Source organism: Lacerta agilis, chromosome 14 (genome assembly GCF_009819535.1).
Source record: "Lacerta agilis isolate rLacAgi1 chromosome 14, rLacAgi1.pri, whole genome shotgun sequence".
NCBI classification, from domain to species: domain Eukaryota; kingdom Metazoa; phylum Chordata; class Lepidosauria; order Squamata; family Lacertidae; genus Lacerta; species Lacerta agilis.
In genome coordinates, this window is record NC_046325.1 from 2,031,968 (window position 1) to 2,054,933 (window position 22,966).

The following is a 22,966-nucleotide window of genomic DNA, read 5'->3' on the forward strand; positions in this document are numbered from 1 at the left end:
CATGCTCCCCTACCCTCCGGCTTGCCTCGCGATTGGGGCTGGGGACACTGGCCCGAGGCACGGTAAGTTTGCTAACCCCTGGTATAGTCCCTTGACTGTCTGCCAAGCCCACTTCCCACCATTTTTCTTCCTTCTGGTTCAGGTCCTGCTTGTGGGTTTCTCTCAGGGTCATCTGGCTGGCCACTGTGAGAACAGGATGCTGAGCTAAATGGGCCACCTTTTTGCCCGATTCAGCCGCCACTGCTGCTGCTGCTGCTGGGATTCTTCTTGTGTTCACACCTTGCTTTCTCCTCTCTGTCTTTCCAAGAGTTTTGTTGCAAAGTCAGCCTGGAACAAACATCAGAACGTCTCTTTTCAAACGCCTTTTCCCTGCACGTTCAAAAGCGGGTTTACGGCAACAGAATGGAAAGCTGAATCAAAATAAAACCATGGCTCATGTATCCATCAAATGTTTATTGCGGTCAACGGACCACTGAAGGAGTACAAAATATTTTTTTAAAAATTGAAAGAACAAAAGGTGAAAAGTTGGAAACTTACAAAGTTAAAAAACCTGCAGTCATAGACTTTATTTAATATGTAATGCTCTTTATGAGGGCAATCCCATTTCCTTTCGGTGGTGGACATTGGTCAGTCCCTGCTAGCCTCCTTTTCCAGGCTCAGTCATGAATTGCTACAAAGCAGGCCAGCTTCTTCCACCAGTCTGCATGTGTGACACATTCAAGAGAGTGCCTAGTCGCCATAAATAAACACAGAACAAGGGAAATTCATCACAAAGATGAAAAATGGCTTGGTCAAGCTTCTGTAGAAACATCTTCTTCTCTTCCCCGTCGCAGCCTGAAGGGGAAGCAGCATTTTCTGACCCCGTCCCTGTTTCGAGAAGCTGTTCCAAAGCTCTACACAGAAAGAAAATATTTTCATATCGTGTGTCACGCCCGGCTTGAATCTCATCGGCGTGCTGCAACTCATCAGCAAATCGGCTGACTTCTCTGAAGAGCAGGGATATTGTTTGCCTCCTCAGTCTGTTGCATTGTCCGATCGAAACAAGGGCATAGGATATAGACTCCTGCACCTGAAATCTGTTGAGGTGGCTACTGTTCAATATGACATCTATGAGTCTTTTCACAGAGTCTTCCAGCTTCTTAAGACACTTCCCCAAAATCTGTCGAGATACATCAGCATCGCTTAATAACTTGGTTATGATGGCACAAACTGTCCGAGTCATAAAATCTGAGAAGGGGAGTTCGGGCAAACTATAGGAGGCAACCAGGCCATCGAGCAACCGAGAGAAAGAATCAGATATTGCGGAAGAATCCCTTCCGAGTTTTCCCAAGTCTGTTCTTAGACCTCTGTGCTCCGCCAGTTGCTTGAGCTCAAGGAAACGTTGTAGGAACTGTATGTGAGGAACCAAAGACTTGCTTGGGCTGGCATGGGAGGAAGCCAACATGGGCAATATGGATGAAGCGTCGGACGCAGAACCGTGCTCGCTGTGGCTGAAGGCAGCTGAGGCATCTTGTGTGTCCGCCAGGTCGTCGTTTGAGATGCTGCACCCGGAATCTTCAAAATGGCCGGAGCGATCGTCCGCAAGGACAAGGGCCGGAGTGTCCTTGCTCGTGACGGCTGGATCCCCGTTCTCCAAACCGAACCCCGGGTAAACTTTGCTCAGGAGAAGCTGCTGCCTCAGGCGAACCACTTCCGCTTCCAAAGCTTCCACTCTCGATTTCTCCCGGGGATCCTTTCCGGACACCATCCTGGCCAGGCGCTCCGTGTGCTCCTTGCCGCTTACGTCGGGCGGCTTCGAACGCAAGACCGCCAGGGCCAGGGCCAGGCGCGAGGCTTCCAGGAACCACACTGCGCCTCCGCCATTCTCCGTCGCCGACAGCAGAGGCCCCGGGGTCCGGCCTGAAGGGGGGACCGGTCGCCGTAAGCCAGGCCCCATGCCCTCTGGTCCCTCCTGGCCTCCTCGGTCAGAAGGCCCATGGCCGCCGGAGAGCGCCAGGGTCACCAGAGGCAGAGACGGCCACAAAAGAAAAAGGACCTTTTCCTGCACAATCGTATATAAACAAGGATTCCTTGTTTTTTAAGCTGTGTGGCTTTAATGGCCAGTATTAATTGTACATTTAGGGCATGTGCAAAATTAAATTTACTTTATACAGCATATATAACATGTATTTGTTATGTTTACATGTATATGTGTGTATATATATATATGATATATAGATCTATATAACGTATTTATATCTCTATATAAATACCTATATGCACATATACACGTTTTTTATTATTATTCTTTTTTTCCAAATTGGGGCCATTATCCGCGGCCTTTGGAGCCTCCTCCCCTGCCAGTAACTTTTATTTGGCTCCCACTGGGCTATTTATACCGCGCCCTTGAGAGGCGCCTCAGGGCGGCCTACAAGGCCCCGAAGGGGGAACCTCCTCAGGGACACGTGACTTCGAGAAAGGAACAAGCCCCGCCTCCCGCTGGAGACGCTCGGCCTTTTTCTTTTTCTATTTACTGTACTATTTTCTCTTCGCGGGCGTCATTTTTCGGCGTGATGACGTTAGAACGAAGCGCATGACGTCATCGCCGCATCCAGGTTCGCCGCGCGGGCGGGAAAAAAAAAGCGCTTCGGACACGTGATACGTCTCGGAGGCCGAGCACGCTCCTCGGAAGGGCCTTGATCACGTGACGCTCAGGCGCGGCGCCCGCCTCTCTTCTACCTCTGCAACGCTCGAGGTGAGTCGGGTAAGCGCGAGGAGGGGGGAAAAACTCCCCACACGTGACAAGCGTGAAAGGGAAACGGGACGCCGGGCGATCACGTACGGAGGCGCGTCTTCCTGGCGCGACTGCGGCTGCGCGACACCTCGCTTTTTTTCCCCCCTCCCTCTCTACCCGCCTTTCCTCCGCCACGTGACCTTCCCTCCTCCCCGGCCTGCCTTTGGCGCCCGCGTCACGTGACCGGGAGGAGGGCGGCCATCTTGGTTACAAACACAAACAAGCGGCGAGAGGAGGAAGGAGCGAGAGAAGCGGAGCCGTAGACGCCGCTGCGGCCTCCTCCTCTTTCCCCTCTCCCGTCCCCCCCTCTCCTCCTCCTCCTCCTCCTCCCCGCGCGCGCGGAGCAGTTGCGGGTAAGAGACGCCGCGGGGTGGGCGCCCCCCCTCCCCCCGTCGCCATGGGAACCGGGGAGCCCCCCCACCCCACTTCTCCCTCGGGGCCCCGCCCTCCTCCGTCGCCATGGAGAGGGGCTCCCCCCTTCGCAACAACCCCCCAACACACACACACACACACACACTCACGCCGCCGTGGAACGTGGGCCCCGCCCCCTCTGGCGGCTGCGGTGCACGGGCCGCCCCTCCCCCCTCTCCTGCGGAGGTGCCTTATGGAGACGCAGAGGGCACCCCCCCCCAAAAAAAAAGGAAAGTGCCGGGCGTCAGCGCTTTGCTCCGTCCTGGGAGCGTTTGCTGCGCCGTTTGCATTTCGCCTCCTTTAAAATAAAAAAAAAGCCTGGGGGCCCCTGTGCTGCACCCCCGGACCCCCCTCGTTCTCGTGCATGGCGGCGGAGGTCGTCGTCCTGCGTGTGCATGCTAAGTCCCGATGCTTCCTTCTGTTGCTACTGCTGCAAAAAAAAGCCCAGCCCAACCCAACCCATTCGCCTTGCATCCCTGATTGCATTGTGCCCTTGCCGCGCTCGCCTTGCGGAGGCCCGCCGCCCGTTTTTGCAAGCAGGGAAGCCCCTGGGCAGGACGGACTTGAGACTCTCCCCACCCTCCCCGGCCCCCTGGGGCTCTCCCGTGGCGGCCCAGGAGCGTCGGGCGGTTCGCCCTGGGTTCCCCGGTGCCCGTGCAAAGGAAGGGTGTCGGGTGGGCTCCGGCGCCCCTGAAGGTTTTGCCGCTTCGCCCCTCCCCTCCTGTCACGCTTGCGGAGACCTCGAAATGACGCTGGGCTGCGAGAGGATTGCCGTGGTTCCCTGCAACTCTCCCTATTCCTTAGGAAGAGATATTTGGGGCGCGTGTGCGCGCGCAGATCATAGAGATCCGCAGTTCGGTGGAGTTCCAAGTTCAGGGTCGGTACACGAGGACCCTGTAAGGTCACCAGCCTGCAGAAAGCTATTGCGTGTGGGGGACGGACGGGGACAGACAAACGCTTCTTGGGCAAGGGGGAGTGAAGATAGATACTGTCGCATTCTCTTTCTAAATGACCCGTAATAATTTGCATCCAGTTTGGATTAAACTCCAGTGCCTTTGAGAAGTGGAGTGTGATATGTGGGGTTTGGGGAGTCCTGCTTTCCTTTCCTTTCCTTATTCTCCTCCCCCAATATTATTCCCTTCCTGCATGTTTGAGTTAGTTTTGATGCCACCTCCTTTGAAGAAGTGTGCATGCACACGAAAGCTCATACCAAGAACAAACTCAGTTGGTCTCTAAGGTGCTACTGGAAAGAATTTCCTATTTTGTTTCGACCTCCTTGTAAAGTTTGGGTGTATAACTCGCACGTGGACATCTGTACTGTATATGGGAGTTGCCTGTAGCAGGGCACAATGTTTTGACCTTCTGTTGACTGGGCTGTGTGGCTGGTTTGCTGAAGAGAACCTCTGGCAGGGAAAGGTGGTTGTCTTCAACCCTGTAATGTGGTAGCAAAAAACTCCTTTAAGAGATTTTAAAAGGCAGTTTGGCAGTGGGGAGTTTCATGCCTACTGCCCAGTCTTTGATTACTTATTTGTGCAAACAGTCAGTATAGGAATACCTCGCTCCCAGTAAGTATTACAGCCTTGGGACATACCCTGAATGCCAGTGTACTTGGCAGTGGGTGGATTGTGCTGAAGTCTGGCTTTCTGGCCCACAAGCTCCTGTTCTGTTATAAAGCCAGGGGCGTGTATGTGGTGCTGGTTGCCTTATCTGAAACAGATACGGCAGGTGTGTATGGTGTAGGCGACAGTGAGTTAGGCAGAGCAATGGTCTGACTCTGTATAAGGTGGCTTTCTATGCAAACCATCAGAGAGCAGATCTATTTTGGAGATTTCTTACCTCTTGGGGGGGGGGTAAACATAAAATAAGATTTAGAAAGCTGTACACAGTGCTGGGAGTGTTGAATAGATTCACCCATTAACAAAGTTATTGGCTGGCCTGACTGCAACAGCTCACTTTCAACCTTTGGTGGTCTAAAAGGGAAAGGGAAAACACGCTTCTTCTCTTTTTAAAGAAAATCCTCTTCCTGCCTGGAGGTGGTGACTTGTTGACATGTCTGTTATTAGGTTGTGGTGGACACATTTTGTGCAAAACAAAATAAAAAATAAAAAAATTCATTCCAGTAGCACCTTAGAGACCAACTAAGTTTGTTCTTGGTATGAGCTTTCATGTGCATGCACATTTCTTCAGATACCTGTGCAGTGTGCTATTAACCTGTGGAATTCATTGCTGCAGGGTATGGTAACTGCCGCCATGCTAGGTGGACTTGCGTACGGTCATCAGTGGCAGTCACCACTCATTCCCCTATTGAGAAGCCGTTTCTCCCACTGGTAAATTTTGGTTGGAAACAAAGTTATTTTCATAATACTGTTGTTGGGATCTTGGCAGTTGTGTGGAATTCAAATAGTCGTCTGAATGCACAGTTGCACCTGGCAGAGGACGACAGTTTGTGTTCCCTGGTGTTGTGTGCTGGCTCTCCGTCGCTTCTTCTGGAGTTGGTGCTTCGTTGGCCAACCTGGTCCGGTGGGGCTCTTCTGTTCTTTGAATGGTGGGCAGGGCGAGAGGAGCAAGCAGACAGTTCTTAGGCCACATCTGCACAGAGGAAGGAGAGGAAAGTAGAACAGTTATTTGAGTTGAGTTTTTATTTAGGCACTCGAGAGACGAGCTCACCAAGATACATCCTTCCTGGATTTCTAGTGTCTGTGATCGGAAGAAAAATATTTCCCCTGATGAAACCACACTTTATTAGGGGTCACGATTAATCAAATTGCTGCAGACGCGGCCACTTAATCCATTCTTGTCCTGCAGCCACTAGTGGCCAGATCACACCCAGGGGGTGTGGTCCTGCATGGGGTTCACACAGTTAACTGTGCTAACCCGTGGTTGTCTGAACTTGCAACAGGGTGGCCAAAAGGGACCAGAGTTTTGCAGCGCTGAAACAGCAAAGGCGCATGGAGTGCTTTTCACCAGGCTTATGCCCCCTCCTGTGTGGAGAGAGCTTGTTGCAGCTCCAGTGGTGGCTTTTGGGTTAGGCATCTGCAATGCACTGTGCATAGAGCAGCTTTTGAAGAATGCCCGGAAACAGCACCGAGTTCAAAACGCAGCCAGTTAGGTTGCTAATTGGGACCTGGCACTGGCAGCTTTTCTCATTGAGGCTTCAGAAGCCCTGCTGGCTTCTGGTCTGTTCCGGAGCACGCTTCAGAGCAACAGTGCCTGCCCTTAAAGCCACCCATGGTTTGGGAATCGTAATACTGGAGCGTACGTCTGCTCCCACATCAAATCTGGCCATGCACAAATCACCCTTCTCCAGGCACCCCATGAGCTCAACCAGGTGCCGTCAGGATATTGTGGACCACAACGCCCATCAGCCTGAGCTAGCAAGGCCTGAAGATGCTGGCACCGCTGGCGGTTGTGCTCCAGAACAGCGGAAGGCGTCCAGTCGGTGAAAGCTGTATCTAAAGCAGGCATAGGCAATCTTGGCCCTCCAGGTGTTTTGGGACTACAACTCACATCATCCCTTGCTAACAGGACCAGTGGTCAGGGATGATGGGAGTTGTGGTCTCAAAACATACGAAGGGCCGAGTTTGGGGGTTGCCTGATCTAAAGCAAGGTCTGCTTGTGGAGCTCTCTTGCCATGGAGCCTTGCTTCATGCTTAGGCTAATTACCGGTAATATCCCTGCTATTTTGAACTGAAGGGTGTTGTAGCAAAGTTTTAAATAAAGTTTTTTTAAAAAAAACAACAACACCACGTGGAGACTATGGACAACCCTCTGGTGTTTTTAGCTCTTTGTTGTGTCCTGAGCCCAAACTCTCTACTGCACATAGGAAGGTCTTGCCCCAGCCTAAGCTCATGTGTAAATTGCCTTGAGACGGTGGTTTAGAAGGTGATTAATAAATCAGTGGTAATGACAGTAGTAGTAAGCTTGAAATGCTGACCCAGGTTCCATGTCCCAGCATTAAAACCAGCCTTTTCCCCAAGCCTTGCATGTTTTGGACTACAGCTCCCATCATGCCCAGCCAGCAGAGTTGTGTAATGCTGGGGCTGATGGGATTTCTAGCCCCAAATGTCTGGAGGGCACCAGGCTGGGGAAAGCTGATTCAAGAAAGGTTACTGTGGATGAGGGGACACTGAGGAGACACATCCACCGTTGGCAAGCACAGTCACCCAGAGTGCATACAGTGGTACCCCGCTAGACGAATGCTTCGCTAGACGAAAAACTCGCTAGACGAAAGCATTCGTCTAGCGGGAGGCTGCCCCGCTAGACGAAAAAGTCTATGGGGCTGCCTCGCAAGACGAAAAAATTTCGTCTTTTTTTTTTTTCGTTTTGCAGAGCGCGGCTCCCATTGCCGCTCCGCAAGACGAAAACCCCGCTAGACGAAAATTTTCGCGGGACGAATTATTTTTGTCTAGCGGGGCACCACTGTACATGTTCACTGCAGCGAGAGAGTCCTTGTTGGTCTGAAGTGCTAAATGGTGTGTGGCAAGCCAAATATTATATATTAGAAGCGATTAAAAAGTTGAGATGCATAATATATGGGCCGTGGGTCTTCGGCGCCTGTTACGAATTACTTGGTTTTCCGTAAATGGTTTTTCTTAGAAGTTTCTCGTGTTTCAAGTCATTGCAGTTCTCTTCGCCTCACCTCTGGAAAGGGCAGGCAACATCATCAAGGGGCTGGAGCAATGTTTGGACATTGGGAAAGGTTTCAATGTTTGGGGCTTTCCGTTTAGGGAAATGGCTAGTAAAGCCGGGGGACGACATGATAGAGGCGTGTTAAGATGATGCACAATGTGAGGAAAGCAGCTAGGAAGAACGCAATGGGGGTCATCCTATGATTTGATGAATGTTGGAAGTTTCAGGAGAGGGAGGAGAAAGTCCTTCTCAACAGCACATGGTTAAGCTCTGTCATTTGGTCCTGCCAGGTCAGTGGTGTCCAAACTTTTTTCAAGGAGGGCCAGATTTGATGAAGTGAAGGGCCGTGAGGGCCGACCATAGGGCCAATCAAAGTTGTTGACCTTTTTTAAAGGATTGAAGTTGTTCAGCTTTTTTTTAGGATTTTACCCCATGAAATAAACTGCCACAGGGGCTGGGTTGAACCAACCGGCGGGCCAGATTAAGCTCCTGGAACGGGCTTTGGACATGATTCCTGTGCTAGGTGTACTGGAGGCTACCATCTTGGATGGCTTTAGAAAAGGCTTGGGAAAAGTCATGGAAGAGAAGGCTCTGATCTACAGGTGAAACTCAAAAAATTAGAATATCATGGAGAGGTTCATTTCTTTCAGTAATTCAACTTAAAAGGTGAAACTAATATATGAGATAGACTCATGACATGCAAAGTGAGATATGTCAAGTCTTTGTTTGTTATAATTGTGATGATTATGGTATACAGCTGATGAGAACCCCAAATTAACAATTTCAACTTTGGGGTTTTCATCAGCTGTGTGCCATAATCATCACAATTATAACAAAGGCTTGACATATCTCACTTTGCATGTCATGAGTATCTCATATATTAAACTCCAGTAGCTAATGAAAACAATTGCTTACATCAATTGACTTTTCCACGATATTCTAATTTTTCGAGTTTCACATGTACCTCTGCTGCTGAAGGCAGTACCGTATATACTTGAGTATAAGCCTAGTTTTTCGGCACACTTTTTGTGCTTTAAAAGCTGCCCTCGGCTTATACTCAAGTCAACCATTCCTTAAGAAGTGTACAAGAACAGCGGTTCTTTACTCTTCCCAGGCAGCTTGTTCCATTCCTGAACTGCAAACTTTAGACCCCAGAAGGCACAAAGCCTATCAGTTAAGGAAGTATTAAAACCCCACAGGTGCTCACTTTCCCTGGCTCCTGCTTAAACAGGACAGGATCCCAGCCTTCTCTGTATAACACAAGGGAACATTGCGCTGTGAGTTAAACCACAGAGCCCTAGGGCTTGCTGATCAGAAGAATGGCGGTTCGAAACCCTGCGACGGGGTGAGCTCCACAGCAGCAAAGGAGGAAGAGCAAGGAGCAGCCCAAAGGGCTGCTTTGGGCTGCTCGTTCCTCCTCTACTACAGTGGCAAAGGTGAACCGGCTTATACTTGAGTCAATAAGCTTTCCCACATTTTTGTAGGGAAATTAGGTGCCTCGGCTTATATTTGGGTCGACTTATACTCGAGTATATACGGTATATCTCTGAACAGTAAAGGGACGCGGGCGGGTGGCGCTGTGCTCTAAACCACTGAGCCTTTTGGCCTTGCCGATCGGAAGGTTGGCGGTTCGAATCCCCGTGACGGGGTGAGCTCCCGTTGCTCTGACCCAGCTCCTGCCAACCTAGCAGTTCAAAAGCACGCCAGTGCAAGTAGGTAAATAGGAGGGTAAACGGCGTTTCCGTGCGCTCTTGCGCCAGAAGCGGTTTAGCCCTGCTGGCCACGTGACCTGGAAAGCTGTCTGTGGTCAAAATGCCGTTTCGGCCTGAAAGCGAGATGAGCGCCACACCCCGTAATCGCCTTTGGTTGGACTTAACCGTCCAAGGGTCCCTTTACCTTACCTTTTACCTTATCTCTGAACACCAGATCCTGGGAATCTTCTGTTGCGCTCGGGTCCTGCTTGCGGATTTCCCTTTGGAGCATCTGGTTGACCAGAGTGAGAACAGGATGCTGGGCTGGATTGGGAGCTTGGTGGGCTTTTGGCCTGACCCTGCTGCTCTGCTTTAGGGCTCATCTTACATACTCTAAATAATTGATTGGTAAACTTTAGGGAGAATCCCGGATAGTATTTCAAGACGATTGAAGAGAATAAATGATCCAAATAAATAGCAACACACTTCAAAAATACTATGCATGTAAAAATAATAATAGAGTTTCTCCTGTTTGGTCACCTAGCATCTTCCGTTGGGGCTGTTCTGTCCAACCTCTGGCTTTCTCTGAGAGGGAAGAGGTGGTTGGGAAGCTGGATCTGCATGCAGAACCAAGGAGAAAGACTTTCCTCCGGTGGTGGGGGTGGGAGTTATTTATTGCACTTCTTACGTGTGTTTCATCCCGGGGTGCCCGGGGTGGGTTTACAACAATATAAAATGCAACATTTAAGTCGGTTCAAAAATCTTTACGAGCAGAAGAACAGTAAGGTGCAGTAATACAAAATATTGGGAGTGCTGACCAGGGTTCTCTTGTCTAATGTATTTTGGATCTCCTGCCTCAAGCTTGATGGTTGCTCTCCTTCAACTCCTCTCGGCTTTTAGCTGCCCACTTTGCGTGCATTTCAGGTGTTGTGTGGGAAGCGCGGATGGCGCTGTGGGTTAAACCACAGAGCCTAGGGCTTGCCGATCAGAAGGTTGGTGGTTCGAATCCCCGTGACGGGGTGAGCTCCCGTTGCTCGGTCCCTGCTCCTGCCAACCTAGCAGTTCAAAAGCACATCAAAGTGCAAGTAGATAAATAGGTAACACTTCGGCGGGAAGGTAAACGGCATTTCCATGGGCTGCTCTAGTGCAAGTAGATAAATAGGTACCACTCTGGCGGGAAGGTAAATGCCGTTTCCGTGCACTGCTCTGGTTAGCCAGAAGCGGCTTAATCATGCTGGCCACATGACCCGGAAGCTGTACACCGGCTCCCTTGGCTAGTAACGCGAGATGAGCGCCGCAGCCCCAGAGTTGTCCGCAACTGGACCTAATGGTCAGGGGTCCCTTTACCTTTACCTTTATGTGGAACTCAAGAGACAGGTGGAGTTGGGAGCTGCCAGGTTGGACTTGGTCAGGCTCTCTTTGCTGCATGCAAAGTCTGGTTTCCCAGCGCCTCCATTGTTTGCTCCACTCATCCGCTGTCAGCGGAAAGGTTCATGCAGCAGTGCTTTATTCTGAGCTACTGCAAAGCACCCTGCCCATCATCTCAGCTGCGTGGCTGTCCTTGTGGATTTGGTAGCCTTCGCTTTGTCACTTGCGGGGAGTGTTTGTCCCCTCCGAAGCTCTGGCCATGGAACCAATATCACAACGTGGACTTCAGACCAGTTTGGGGCGATACGTTGATATATTGGCCAGCCTTAGTTTGCCAACCAGACACCTGTTTTTGGAAGCCAGAAAGCAGGACCTGAGTGCGAGAGTGCTCTGCTCTCCACTCCACTGAATACCACTTGTTTCCAGCAAGTGGTATTCAGAGGCAGTGGGAGTACATGAAGCTATGAGGGTTAGTAGCCATTGATGGCAAAGTTCTACCTACGTGACCAGTCTCTTCTTGATTTATATTCTACCATCCAGGATTTGGGGCTGGCTATTCTATAATAATAATAATAAAAATAAAATACAGCACACAGCCAGAGAGTTTGACCTCCCCCCAGTCCCTAGGTTTGTCTGTTCCTTTGGCCTTGCAGGACAGGAGAGAGGGAGGGAGGCTTCCTGAAGAATTGGCTTCCTGCGGTCAGAGAACACGCACTTATTGGAACACATATTGGAAGTTGGAACTGAACAGGCACCGTACAACTGTACTATTATAGGAATAAAACTTTCTCTCTCTTTAGAGTGAGCGAGCAAAAGAGTATGTTGTTGTTGTTGTAGTAGTTGTAGTTGTTGTTGGTTCCAGTTCACTTAAATGTCCTATTGTCCGATGCTGAACTTTTGATGTTGTCGTGGTGGTGGTGGTGGTGGTGGTGATTGGGGGGTGGGTGGGGGCTCTTGTCTCAAGCAGCACCTGTAGTTCTCCTGCTCGTTGGGTATTTGTGAGCTGCAGATGAAAAGAATAAGCCATTCTGAGATATCCAGCCGAGCATTTTGTTTCAAAGAGTTTCCATTTTCTGTGGGTTCAGGTTGTGGGTGAAGAGCTCTGGGTGCTGCCAAGCAGACACCTCCGGGAAGCCCACAGGCTGCCCACGGAGGTGACCGAATGCTCCCGAACTTTGAAAAGGTGCAGGAAGGAGCAATTCTGTGTCCAGAGTGGCTGTCTGCCAGCTCCATCTGGTACGCAAGATGAGACCCTACCTGCCCGCAGACTGTCTCGCCAGAGTGGTGCATGCTCTAGTTACCTCCTGCTTGGACTACTGCAATGCGCTCTACATGGGGCTACCTTTGAAGGTGACCCGGAAACTGCACTTAATCCAGAATGCGGCAGCTGGACTGGTGACTGGGAGTGGCCGCTGAGACCACATAATACTGGTCCTGAGAGATCTACATTGGCTCCCAGTACGTTTCCGAGCACAATTCAAAGTGTTGGTGCAGACCCTGAAAGCCCTAAACGGCCTCGGTCCTGTATACCTGAAGGAGCGTCTCGACTCCCATCGTTCAGCCCGGACACTGAGGTCCAGCTCCGAGGGCCTTCTGGTGGTCCCCTCCCTGCGAGAAGTGAGGTTGCAGGGAAGCAGGCAGAGGGCCTTCTCGGTGGTGGCGCCCGCCCTGTGGAACGCCCTCCCATCAGGGGTCAGAGAGATAAACAACTACCTGACATTTAGAAAATACCCGAAGGCAGCCCTGTTTAGGGAAGTTTTTAATCTGTGACTTTGTATTGTATTTTAATATTTGTTGGAAGCCGCCCAGAGTGGCCGGGGAGACCCAGCCAGGTGGGCGGGGTACAAATAATAAATTATTATTATTATATCATTATCTAAATGATCAAAAGGCCAGAGGAAGCTGTAACTCAGTGGGATTGTCCAGTGTAACTGAATGATGGAGGATTCAGGATGCACTAAGGAAGATATTCTCACATGGCACATGTTAAAACTGTGGAATTTGCCAACTCCATCAAATCATAGAATTGTAGGGACCCCGAGAGTTATCAGGTCCAAGTAGCTCATAAATGGCACATGGCCATCCAACCTCTGCTTAAAAACATCCAAGAAAGGAGAGTCTGCCACCTCTCATGGGAGTCTGTTCCACTGTCAAACAGAGCTTACAGAGCCAGAAAGGGATTCAATATATTTAGTCGGAATAACCTTCCTTGTCATTTGAATCCCTTTGGATCCTGCCCTCTGGAGCAGCAGAAAACAAGCTTGCTCCATCTTCCATGTGGTGACAGCTCTTTAGATACTTGAAGATGGCTGCCCTCTCTCAGTCGTCTCTTTTCCAGGCTGAACATCCCCCAACTCCCTCAAACGTTTCTCTTCCGGGCTTGGTTTCCAGAACCTTTGATCATCCTGGTCTCCCTCCTCTGCACACCTTCGTGCATGTCAATATCCTTCTTAACTTGTGGTGCCCAGAACTGGACACAGGACTCCAGGTGGGGTCTGACCAAGGCAGAATAGAGCAGGACTATTCCTTCCCTTGATGGTGACACTAGACTTCTGTTGATACAGCCAAGAATAGCATGAAGCCTTTTTTGCTGCTGCATCACACTATTGACTTGTGTTAAGCTTGCAGTCTACTAAGACCCCTCAATCCTTTTCACATGTACTTCTTGCAATCCAGGTGTCCCTCATCTTACATTTGTGCAGCTGGCTATTCCTGCCGAAGTGTCGAACCTGACATTTGTCCCTCTTGGCAATTCCTTTTGTTAGATTTGGCCCAGTTCTCCTCCAATCTGTTAAATTCATTGTGAACCCCAAATCTATCTTCGGTGGCATTGGATACCCCATTTATTGTCATCTGCAAATCTGATGAGCACCCCCTCAATTCCTTCATCCAGGTCATTTTATAGAGACGTTAAAACAACAACAGGCCCAGGACAGAACCCTGCGGCACCCCACTTGTCACTGTTTTCTGTGATGACAAGTAACTTTATCAGAAAAAAAGAAATGAGATTTGTCTGGCATGACTTGCTTTTTTTGTTGGGTCGTAGTAATCACAGCTTCCTTTTCTGAGGGCTCACAGACCGGCTGTTGAATTATCTGTTCTGGCCCTGTTAGTAAGTTAACGCAGGTGAGCAGGTTTATGTAAAAAAAAATACCTTTGTGGAGAAGGCAAACTCTTGCAGCTAATGGCATATGGCCCACAAATCCATAGGGGAGAGACGTGGACTTTAAAACCCAAACTCATATGAAGTCGTTTCCCCTCCTACCACTAGGTGCTGCTGCTTCTATGTTCTCAGTGCCCCTCTTGGTTTTCAGTTTAAAAATTCGCCGGCAGTTTTTCGCTTGCCAGATGTTCCTCTTGCACCATAAACTCAGGATTTCCAAGTAGAGTGGGGCTCCCTTAAATTGCACTCATTTCTTCTTGGGATTATTCCAACTCACCCTCTCTGTGTCTCCTCTTTCATCTTCTCTCTCTCTCTCTCTCTCTCTCTCTAGCTTCCCAGGCTATCTAAAATCACCAGCTCGGTTTCATACAATAACCCCCAGCATCAAATCAAATAAACAACGACCAGCAGTTCATTTTCTCAGCCAGTTCTTCTGCCGTAGAATTATAGAATCACAGAGTTGGAAGGGGCATCTAACCCAGGGGTCAGCAAACTTTTTCAGCAGGGGGCCGGTCCACTGTCCCTCAGACCTTGTGGGGGGCCGGAATATATTTTTTGGGGGAATGAATGAATTCCTATGCCCCACAAATAACCCGGAGATGCATTTTAAATAAATGGGACACATTCTACTCATGTAAAAACACACTGATTCCTGGACCTCCCGCGGGCCGGATTGAGAAGGCGATTGGGCCGGATCCGGCCCCCCGGGCCTTAGTTTGCCTCTCCATGGTCTAATCCAACCTCCTTCAAGGCAGGAGTCTCAACACGTCCCCCATCCAGTTTGAAACCATGCCAGGCCCTGCCTAGCTTTGCAAATGTGCTGCTAAGAAAAGCAAGAGCCACTCAATAGAGACTGGGATGATGGGAGGGGGGAGTGTGTGGTGATGCCACCGGCCTGGGTGGCTCTAAAAAGGACTTAAGGGGGGGGGAACAATGGAAATGGTTGTCAATAACTGCTAGTGTTGGGGGCAACCTGCCTTTGAATAATACCGGTTCCTGGGAATCCCAGGTGGGGAGAGTAGCTCTCATGCTCAGGTCCTGCATGTCGGCTTCCCATAATGGGAATCTGGTTGGCCACTCTGAGAACAGGATGCTGGGCTGAAATGGGCTCCCTTTGGCCCCTGGTCATAGCTGTCAACCTTTCCCCCCTTTTTTGCAGGAGATTCCCTTATTATAGCATTGGGAAACAGCAGGGAGGGTTGACAGCTATGTATATAGCAGTGGGGAACAGCAGGGAGGGTTGACAGCTATGCCCCTGGTCCCACTGAAGGGTTCTTAGATTGACAGCCCTTTCCTGCTGCTCCTCCCTAGTAGCTGCTGGTCAGTTGCATGTGCAGCCTCAGAAGACGGAGGGGTTCTATTCTCAGGAGCATCTGGCTAGAAACGGAGAGGCAGGCTCAGACGTCGCTTGACCACGAAGCTTGCTTGGGTCATTCGTTTGTAATAGTAATAAACGTGCCCTCACTGGGCGTGTTGCTTTACAGAGTGCAAGAGGGCAGGATTCTGACCTGCGGGGTCAGGTGTGCATGTGCGCGTTCACGTTCCTGAAATCAACAGATGGGGAGGCATTGCTTGATTCCAGGGCCTGAACTAACTTTTGCAGGAAAGAAGTCTGATAAACCGAGGTAGATAGTGGTGATGAGAGATGGAAGTTCTAGAGGCAAAATTAATAGGCAATAGACAACTGGCAAATTGCTGGGTCCAGATGGCATTCGCCTGGGAGTTCTTAAAAGAACTTGAATGTGAAATTGCTGGTCTTCTAACAAAAATACTTGCCCCTATGATCAGCCTCTGCTGGAAAGTAGCCACCGTAACTCCAGTTTTTAGAAGGGGGTCCAGGGGGATTGTGGAAATTACAGGCCGGTAGCTTAGCGTCTGACACAGGGAAACCGGCGGAAATTATTGTTAAAGATTTAAAAAGCGTATAGAAGAAAAATCTTGCTGAAGCAGAACCGGCATGCCTTCTGCAAGAGCAAGTCCCGTCTCACGTGTTCCTTACGGTTCTTTGAGAGTGTCAACAGCCATATACCGGTAGATGTAGAGACATAGTCCTCTCCTCCTCCATGAATTTGTCCAGTCCTCTTTTAAAACCGTCTGGGTTGCTCACCAACCCTGCCTCCTGTGGGAGCGAGTTCCATGGGTTAATTATGCGCTGCACAAAGAAGTCCATTCTTTTCTTCTTCTTTTTTCCTGTCCTGAATCTCCCCTACATTCAGCTTCTTCGGATGCCCACGAGTTCTAGTGTTATGCGCGGGGTCGGGGGCAGAGGGAAACTTTAAACTTCTATCTTGCCATAGAATGGTAGACTTGGAAAAGACCCCAGGGAGCATCTAGTCCAACCCGCTGCAATGAAGGAATCTCAGCTAAAGCACCCGAGGCAGGCAGCCACCCAGCCTCTTCAAGGAAGGAGAGGGTTTTGCCTAAACTTAAAAGTCCCAAGCGCAGCAACCTCCTACAAGGCAGGAGCCGGCTTGTGCGGTTCCTTGTGACATCCCAGCCCCATGCCGTCACGGGCCCACGGCCAGGTGAACTAAACCCATGTGTGCCTGAGCAGGCTCCCCAGTGGAGCGCATCGACGCCAACCCCTGCTCTGTCTCTTCTTCCAGAGAGTTTCTCCGATGTGAATTGAGCCGCGGAGGTCGTGTCGCGGGGGGCCCAAGGCCAAACAGCCTTCTGGGGAAATCGCCCCCGGCTTCTGGCCGCACGGGGATCCGGGAGCAGCGCCGCCGGGAGGATTGCTCGCGTCAAACAAGGAGGCCGACTCTTCCTCCCCTCCCGCCGCGCTCTTGGCTTTGCCGGTGACCCCCACCCCCCGTGGCCGCTGGCAAGGGGGCGGCGTGCTGTGGGGCTGCTGCTGGGGTGAGTATCTGCCCTGAGACCTACAGGTATAGGGCGGTTGTGTTGTCGTTCCCTCTCTCAGTCTGGGAGGCCCCAGTAGAAGGCCAGATCAGGCCGAAGGAGAAGCTACGGGCCACCCATGCTGCGTGGCTGCAGAGTGGGCAGATGCTATTGTTGTCTCGGGACACAGAAGCACAGGCACCTTTTTTGCTGGACTGCATGTCATGTGGTCTGCCCTTGCTCTGGCGAGCCAGTGGCATGCTGGACCCGGAGCCTGCAAAGATTGGCAGCTGAGGCAGTTGCCCGCCCCACCCGGCTGGGATTCCTGGGCCACCAGCCCCAGGCTTCTGGGCAACGCATCCCCACATCACCAGCCCTTCTGTTTGAATAAGCTTCAAGTCGTAATATGCCTTTGGTCTGTTCTCTGCAGGTTCCCTGCTGTTGAGATTGGACTTCCCAACCTGAGGGGGTGATCCAGGGCGGATCCTTGTTAAGCTATAACCCAGGTGGGCAGCATGTTTGAAAGACCCCCTTTCTCCTCCCCCCCTCCTCCTCTTCTGTCACCCACTCCCAGCCCAGAAGCCCTTTCTTTCTTCTTTCCACCTCTTGGCTTAACTCTGTAGGGCAGGGGTCAGCAACCATTTTCAGCCGTGGGCCGGTCCACCGTCCCTCAGACCTTGTGGTGGGCCGGAGTATATTTTGGAAAATAAAAATGAACGAATTCCTATGCCCCACAAATAACCCAGAGATGCATTTTAAATGAAAGCACACATTCTACTCATGTAAAAATACCAGGCAGGCCCCACAAATAACTCAGAGATGCATTTTAAGTATAAGGACACATTCTGCTCATGCAAAAACATGCTGATTCCCGGACTGTCTGCAGGCTGGATTGAGAAGGTGATTGGGCCGCATCCGGCCCCCGGGCCTTAGGTTGCCCACCCCTGCTATAGGGATTTGAGTGCACTTTGTCTCAAAGTGAGAAACCCTTTTGCTGTGTTTGCCTTTGACACACCTCTCCATCTACCACTGAGCCACCGGTGGAGGACTAGGACCCGGGAAAGACCAGGGTTCAAATCCCCACTCGGCCGGGAAGCTCACTGGGTGTGACGTCGGGGGCCAGTCACTGCCTGGCGGCCTAAACTACCTCGTAGGGTTGTTGTGGGGTTTAAATGAGAAAAAGGAGAACAACCACATCAGCCACCATGAGCTCCTTGGAGGGGAAACGTGGGCTGTGGATGCAATAGATAACTAAATACAATGAATACCAGGTTTTTGGGGAAGAGAAGAAAGAAGACGAGAGCCAGAGGAAAGTCGGCCCAGGAAGCGGTAGAGATGGCAGCCGAGACACTGAACTTTGGGCCAGAGTGGTGAGTGTGTGTCTTTTGAGGCTGCGCTGTAGAGGGAAGCTGGGGCAAACAGCCGGCCTCTGGTGGGAAAGGAGGACTTCCTGGATCTGAGGGGTTGAGTAGGAAGAGACATCTCCCTCGTCCCTGCTGTCGCCTGACACACCTCCTCCTCCTCCCTCCTCCTCCCTCTTTCCTCAGGCTCCGCGCTCTCTCCAGTGGCGGGAGTGTCGCTTCCCCCCCACCCTCCCCTGCCATGCCAAAGTACAAGCTAGCCGAATACCGATATGGGCGGGAAGAGATGTTAGCACTTTACGTGAAAGACAACAAGGTGAGTGCCGCACGGTTGCGGGGGAAAGGGGCTCCGGCTTCTTCACCCCAGTGGGTTGGGGGTCATGCCCCCAGCGTGTAGGGCTGCTTGACCACAGGGTGGGGTGGACCGGGCAAGTTCCGCCCCAGGTGCAGATTGCTTTCCCCCATCTGTTTACAATCTTTAAATAACCTCCCCTTTTGCTAAGCGGAAAGGGAGCAGCGGTTGCTGAGATTCCAGCTTGCTTCCCTTGCCCCCCTTCCCGCGTCTCCTTCACTTTCCCTGCCCGTCTCCGAGGCCGGCCGGTGCTCCGAGCGCTGGTTTGGGTTGGGAAAGAAGCTGGGAGGGCTCCTGACGGCTTCCTTTCTGGGCTCCTCCCTCCACAGGTCCCGGAGGAGATCCAGGATAAAGAGTTCTCTGCCATTCTCCAGGACGATCCTCTGCAGCCTCTGGCGTTGGTTCCCTTAACGGAAGAGGAGCAGGTAAAAGCGGCAGTGGCTCCTAGCCACAAGGGCTGTGCCCTCCCCTCCACAGTCGGAGGCAGCCGTGCTTCTGAGTCCCGGTCGCTGGAAACTGCAGGAGGGGGGAGTTTGGCTCCTGTGCTTGGATCCTGCTTGCCGGTTCCCCATTGGGGCACCTGGTTGGCCACCGTGAGAACAGGATGCTAGACCGGGTGGGGCCCCCTTTGGCCACACCCAGCAGACTCTTCTTGCGGTCCTAACGATGGGAGGGCGGGCTTTTGACAAACAGTTGATCCAGAGGCCTCTTTTTCTCACTTTCTGCTCTCCCCCCCAAAAAAAATATGTTTCAGAGGAACTTCTCCATGTCTGTGAACAGTGTTGCGGTGCTAAGGCTGATGGGAAAAGGGGGCACGGCTGCCCCGGCCGGAGTCTCCCGTGGGAGAGGCAGCGCGCGGAGCCGAGGTACGGAGCCCATCCTGGGTGCGGGCGTGAGGGGGCAGGCTCCCTTTCCCGTCTTGCCACCTTCCCCTGCTCCCCCTTGGGTTCCTGTTTCCGAGAGCCAGCACAGTAGTTAGAATGCTGGGACTGGGAGAGATCCCCCCTACTTGGCCAGGAAGCTCTCTGGGTGGGTGAACTTGGGGGCCGGTCACTGCCTCTCTCAGCCTCACCTACCTTGTTGAGGGAATCAGGGGAGGAGGGGAGACAACCATCTACACCGTCACTTTGAGCTCCTTGGAGAGAGAAGGAAGCGATATGCATGCAGTCAATCAATCGATGTTATTTGACACCTTATCTCTCCCCCCCCCCCCGCCAAACTAAACAGGCCGTGGCCGCGGCGAGAGTGGCTTTTACCAAAGAAGCATTGAGGAGGCAGAAGGGGCGTTTGGCCGCGGTGGGGTCCGCGAGATACACCGCAGCCAGAGTTGGGATGACCGGTGAGTAGGGAGGCCGGGGGGGGGGGGGGGGCCGGGGACCGCGTCTGTGGGTCGGTGTGGGAACCTGCTGCCCTCTTTCCTTGCTCTGACGCCCTCTTCTTCTTCTCCTCCTCCTCCTGCAGAGGAGAACGACGGTTTGAGAAGCCCATCCGACGGGAAGGAGGTACGGTGGATTTCCCACCTAGTTCGCAGGGTGGTCATCGGGTTGGCAAGATTCGTCCGACGCGCAGTTTGCCCCCGCCAGCTTTCCTCCTACCTTGTGCAGGAAGGGAACTGGTCCTGCCAGCCGCCTTTGAAATGTGGAGCTGTTGTTAGCCTGTGGGCATTTCTGGTAGCAGAAGAGCGCCAGTGCGGTGTAGTGGTTAAGAGCAGTATTCTCATAATCTGGTGAACCGGGTTTGCGTCTCCACTCCTCCACATGCAGCTGCTGGGTGACCTTGGGCTAGTCACACTTCTCTGAAGTCTCTCAGCCCCACTCACCTCACACAAATGTTTGTTGTGGGGGAGGAAGGGAAAGGAGAATGTGAGCCGCTTTCCTTCGGGTAGTGATAAAGCAGGATATCAAATCCAAACTCTTCATCAAATCCAAACTCTTCTACCCCCCCCCCCCGGTGAAGTGGCCTGTTGCTTTTCGTTGCTGGGCGCAGAAGAGGGGTGGGGCACTCTGTAGCTCTCTCACCACTCTGCTAGCCCACCTGTACGCAGTTCCTTTTTGCATATGCCTTGCCAGGGAATCGCTTAATTGCAGAGGGTGTGTGTGCGTGCTCCATCTTTCCCAGCTACTCTTTTGCACCTGGCCCAGGCCAGTAAGATCTTGGCTGGGGTGGGAGGGCTCAGAGGAGCACACTGGACCCTTCACACCTAAAGTCTGGCTTAGAGACCTCTGCGTTTGAAGCCGAAGGCTCCTGTTCAGGTGTGAGCCATCCCGTTCCTGTAAGATGGCTCCTTCCTCTTGCAAGCCACGCTCCTGCTTAAAACCCGCCTTCATGGTGGGTGTGGCAGGTCCTATCCCGCTGATTTGTGTCCCTGAGGTGGGACGGCCCTTGTAGTAGAGTTGGAAGGGACCCCAAGGGCCATCTAGCCCAACCCCCTGCCACGCAGGAAGCCTTTGGCCCAACGTGGGGCTCAAACCCACGACCCACAGATTAAGCGTATTGCGCTCTACAAACTAAGCTTACCCAGCGCCTTCTCCCTCCTTATTTGAAGCCCGGCCTCCGTTTGAGGAGGTGGTTCCCCCGGGGCGCAAGGAGTTTGCCCGCTCGGACAGTGACAACTGGCGCACCCTCCGAGAGGAGCACGAGGAGGAGGAGGAGGGCAGCAGCAGCAGCAGCAGCGGGGCCGTGGCCGTGGCCGGGGGCAGCTGGCGGCAGAGCGGAGCCCCCCGGCGGGAGAGCGAGCGCTGGCGGTCTGCTAGCCCAGGTGAGAGCCCACGGCGGAAGCAAGCTTGGGGGAGCGAGGAGGAAGAGGGTGGCAGGCGTCCGGTCCGGGGCCGCGGGAAGGAGAAATGGGGTTCGCCCTCCAACCTCCCTCCCCTCTCCCCACAGATGGAGGAGGAGGCCCTCGGTCTGCGGGGTGGCGGGAGCACGTCGGAGAGGGGCGCCGGCGGAAGTTCGACTTTGACTTCCGGGAGCGGGAGGACGAGCCGCGGAGTGGGCGCCGGCACCGGCACAACAGCGACAGCTTCGAGGACGACAAGGACGGCCTCCCCGAGTGGTGCCTGGAGGACGAGGAAGAGGAGATGGGGACGTTCGACTCCTCCGGGGCCTTCATGTCCCTCAAGGTGTGTAGCAGGTTGCTAGATCCCAACGGCGTTTCCCCAGAAATCGCCAGGGGAAAGGTCTTCTCTGCTCGGGGTTTTCCCCCCATCTGTCTGTCTCTCGTCACCCACACAGACACAGATCTAGGGTTTATCCTGGGGTAGGGGAGCCTTCCTCCCGTTGGGTGTCTGCTCTCATGTAGGGGGAGAGAGGAGAAGATGATGGTTGTTATTATTGCCTTCTAATCCACCGTTCTCCCGCCTGCAGTTGAAGACTTTTATTCCGACAGGCCTTTGGGGGCTGGTTGTTCCTTAAGGAAATGGTTTTTAAGTCGTGTTGTGCTGTTTTTATTAGTTGTACAGTGGTACCTCTGGTTGCGAATGGGATCCGTTCCGGAGCCCCGTTCGCAACATGAAGCGCCGCGTCTGCGCATGTGCGCAGTGCCATTCGGTGCTTCTGCGCATGTGCGGACTGCCGAACCCGGAAGTGACCCGTTCCAGCACTTCCGGGTTCGGCGCGTTCGTATCCCGTGACGAACGCAACCCGCAGCTATCGTAAACAGAGGTATGACTGTATTGTAATTGATCTGTTTTTTTAAAAAAATATTGTTTTAACTCTCGCTAAATTATTTTTAAATTATTTTATTAATGGGTTTTTTAAGTTTTTTGTATTTTTTAAATTTGTGTAAGCTGTCTTGAGGCCCAGTCTGGGGAAAAGGCAGCAGGATGATGATGATGATGATGATGATGATGATGATGATAATAATAATAATAATAATAATAATAATAATAATAATAATAATATTTACTCATTGGGGTGAGAGGAGGTCATATAGCCTGTGCCAAGTACTTCTCTCTCTCTCTCTCTCTCTCTCTCTCTCTCCTTGGAGGTTTGGTTGTTCCTTCCCCTGCGGCCTGGTTCTTGTTCCTTCCCTTCCCATAGGCCATCCTTCCTTTCCCAACTGGATCTCTTCCAGCTGAATATGGACTGTGTATTGTGATGGGGGGCATCCCCCCTCCCATGGCTGTTCTTCTTCTCCTCAAAAGTGTCAACGGCCTCTTCTCTTCTCCTTCTGCAGAAGAGCCCCAAAGAGCCGATCCTTGAGGAGCAGGAGTTAATCTTCCAGCCCCTGCAAGAAGAGGAGGAGGAGGAGGAGGAGCTGCCGGAGGCCAAGGACGGCGACAGGAGAGAGGGCGGGGAGGTCCCTGCCAGCCCCACGGCCAAGGAGGGGCCGGAGAGAGGTGAGAGGCTGGAGGAGGTGGAGCTGCTCGGACAGAGGGCAGG

The 22,966-nt window shown here is 52.2% G+C and overlaps 2 protein-coding genes across 2 annotated transcripts in view; one reads left to right on the forward strand and one right to left on the reverse strand.

The window, feature by feature from the left end:
• Window positions 1-588: 588 nt before the first annotated feature.
• LOC117058830 (meiosis-specific protein MEI4-like) lies at window positions 589-1,936 on the reverse strand. The gene has a single exon (XM_033170205.1). The coding sequence runs from the start codon at window positions 1,934-1,936 to the stop codon at window positions 671-673; it is 1,266 nt and encodes a 421-aa protein (XP_033026096.1). The 3' UTR covers window positions 589-670.
• Window positions 1,937-2,952: 1,016 nt separating this feature from the next.
• Window positions 2,953-22,966, forward strand: part of GIGYF1 (GRB10 interacting GYF protein 1) — a 33,873-nt gene continuing 13,859 nt past the window's right edge. The window contains exons 1-12 of the mRNA XM_033169645.1: window positions 2,953-3,126; window positions 16,642-16,894; window positions 17,304-17,379; window positions 18,145-18,243; window positions 18,421-18,550; window positions 18,916-19,011; window positions 19,341-19,452; window positions 19,814-19,925; window positions 20,048-20,088; window positions 21,132-21,344; window positions 21,476-21,705; window positions 22,761-22,923. Coding sequence (XP_033025536.1) covers window positions 18,209-18,243; window positions 18,421-18,550; window positions 18,916-19,011; window positions 19,341-19,452; window positions 19,814-19,925; window positions 20,048-20,088; window positions 21,132-21,344; window positions 21,476-21,705; window positions 22,761-22,923 — 1,132 coding nt within the window. The 5' untranslated portion in view covers window positions 2,953-3,126; window positions 16,642-16,894; window positions 17,304-17,379; window positions 18,145-18,208. The remainder of the gene's footprint in view (window positions 3,127-16,641; window positions 16,895-17,303; window positions 17,380-18,144; window positions 18,244-18,420; window positions 18,551-18,915; window positions 19,012-19,340; window positions 19,453-19,813; window positions 19,926-20,047; window positions 20,089-21,131; window positions 21,345-21,475; window positions 21,706-22,760; window positions 22,924-22,966) is intronic.

What these genes read in the sequence shown, in the direction of transcription:
- LOC117058830 (XM_033170205.1), bottom strand. Translation starts at nt 1,936, where the DNA reads ATGGGGCCTGGCTTACGGCGACCGGTCCCCCCTTCAGGCCGGACCCCG.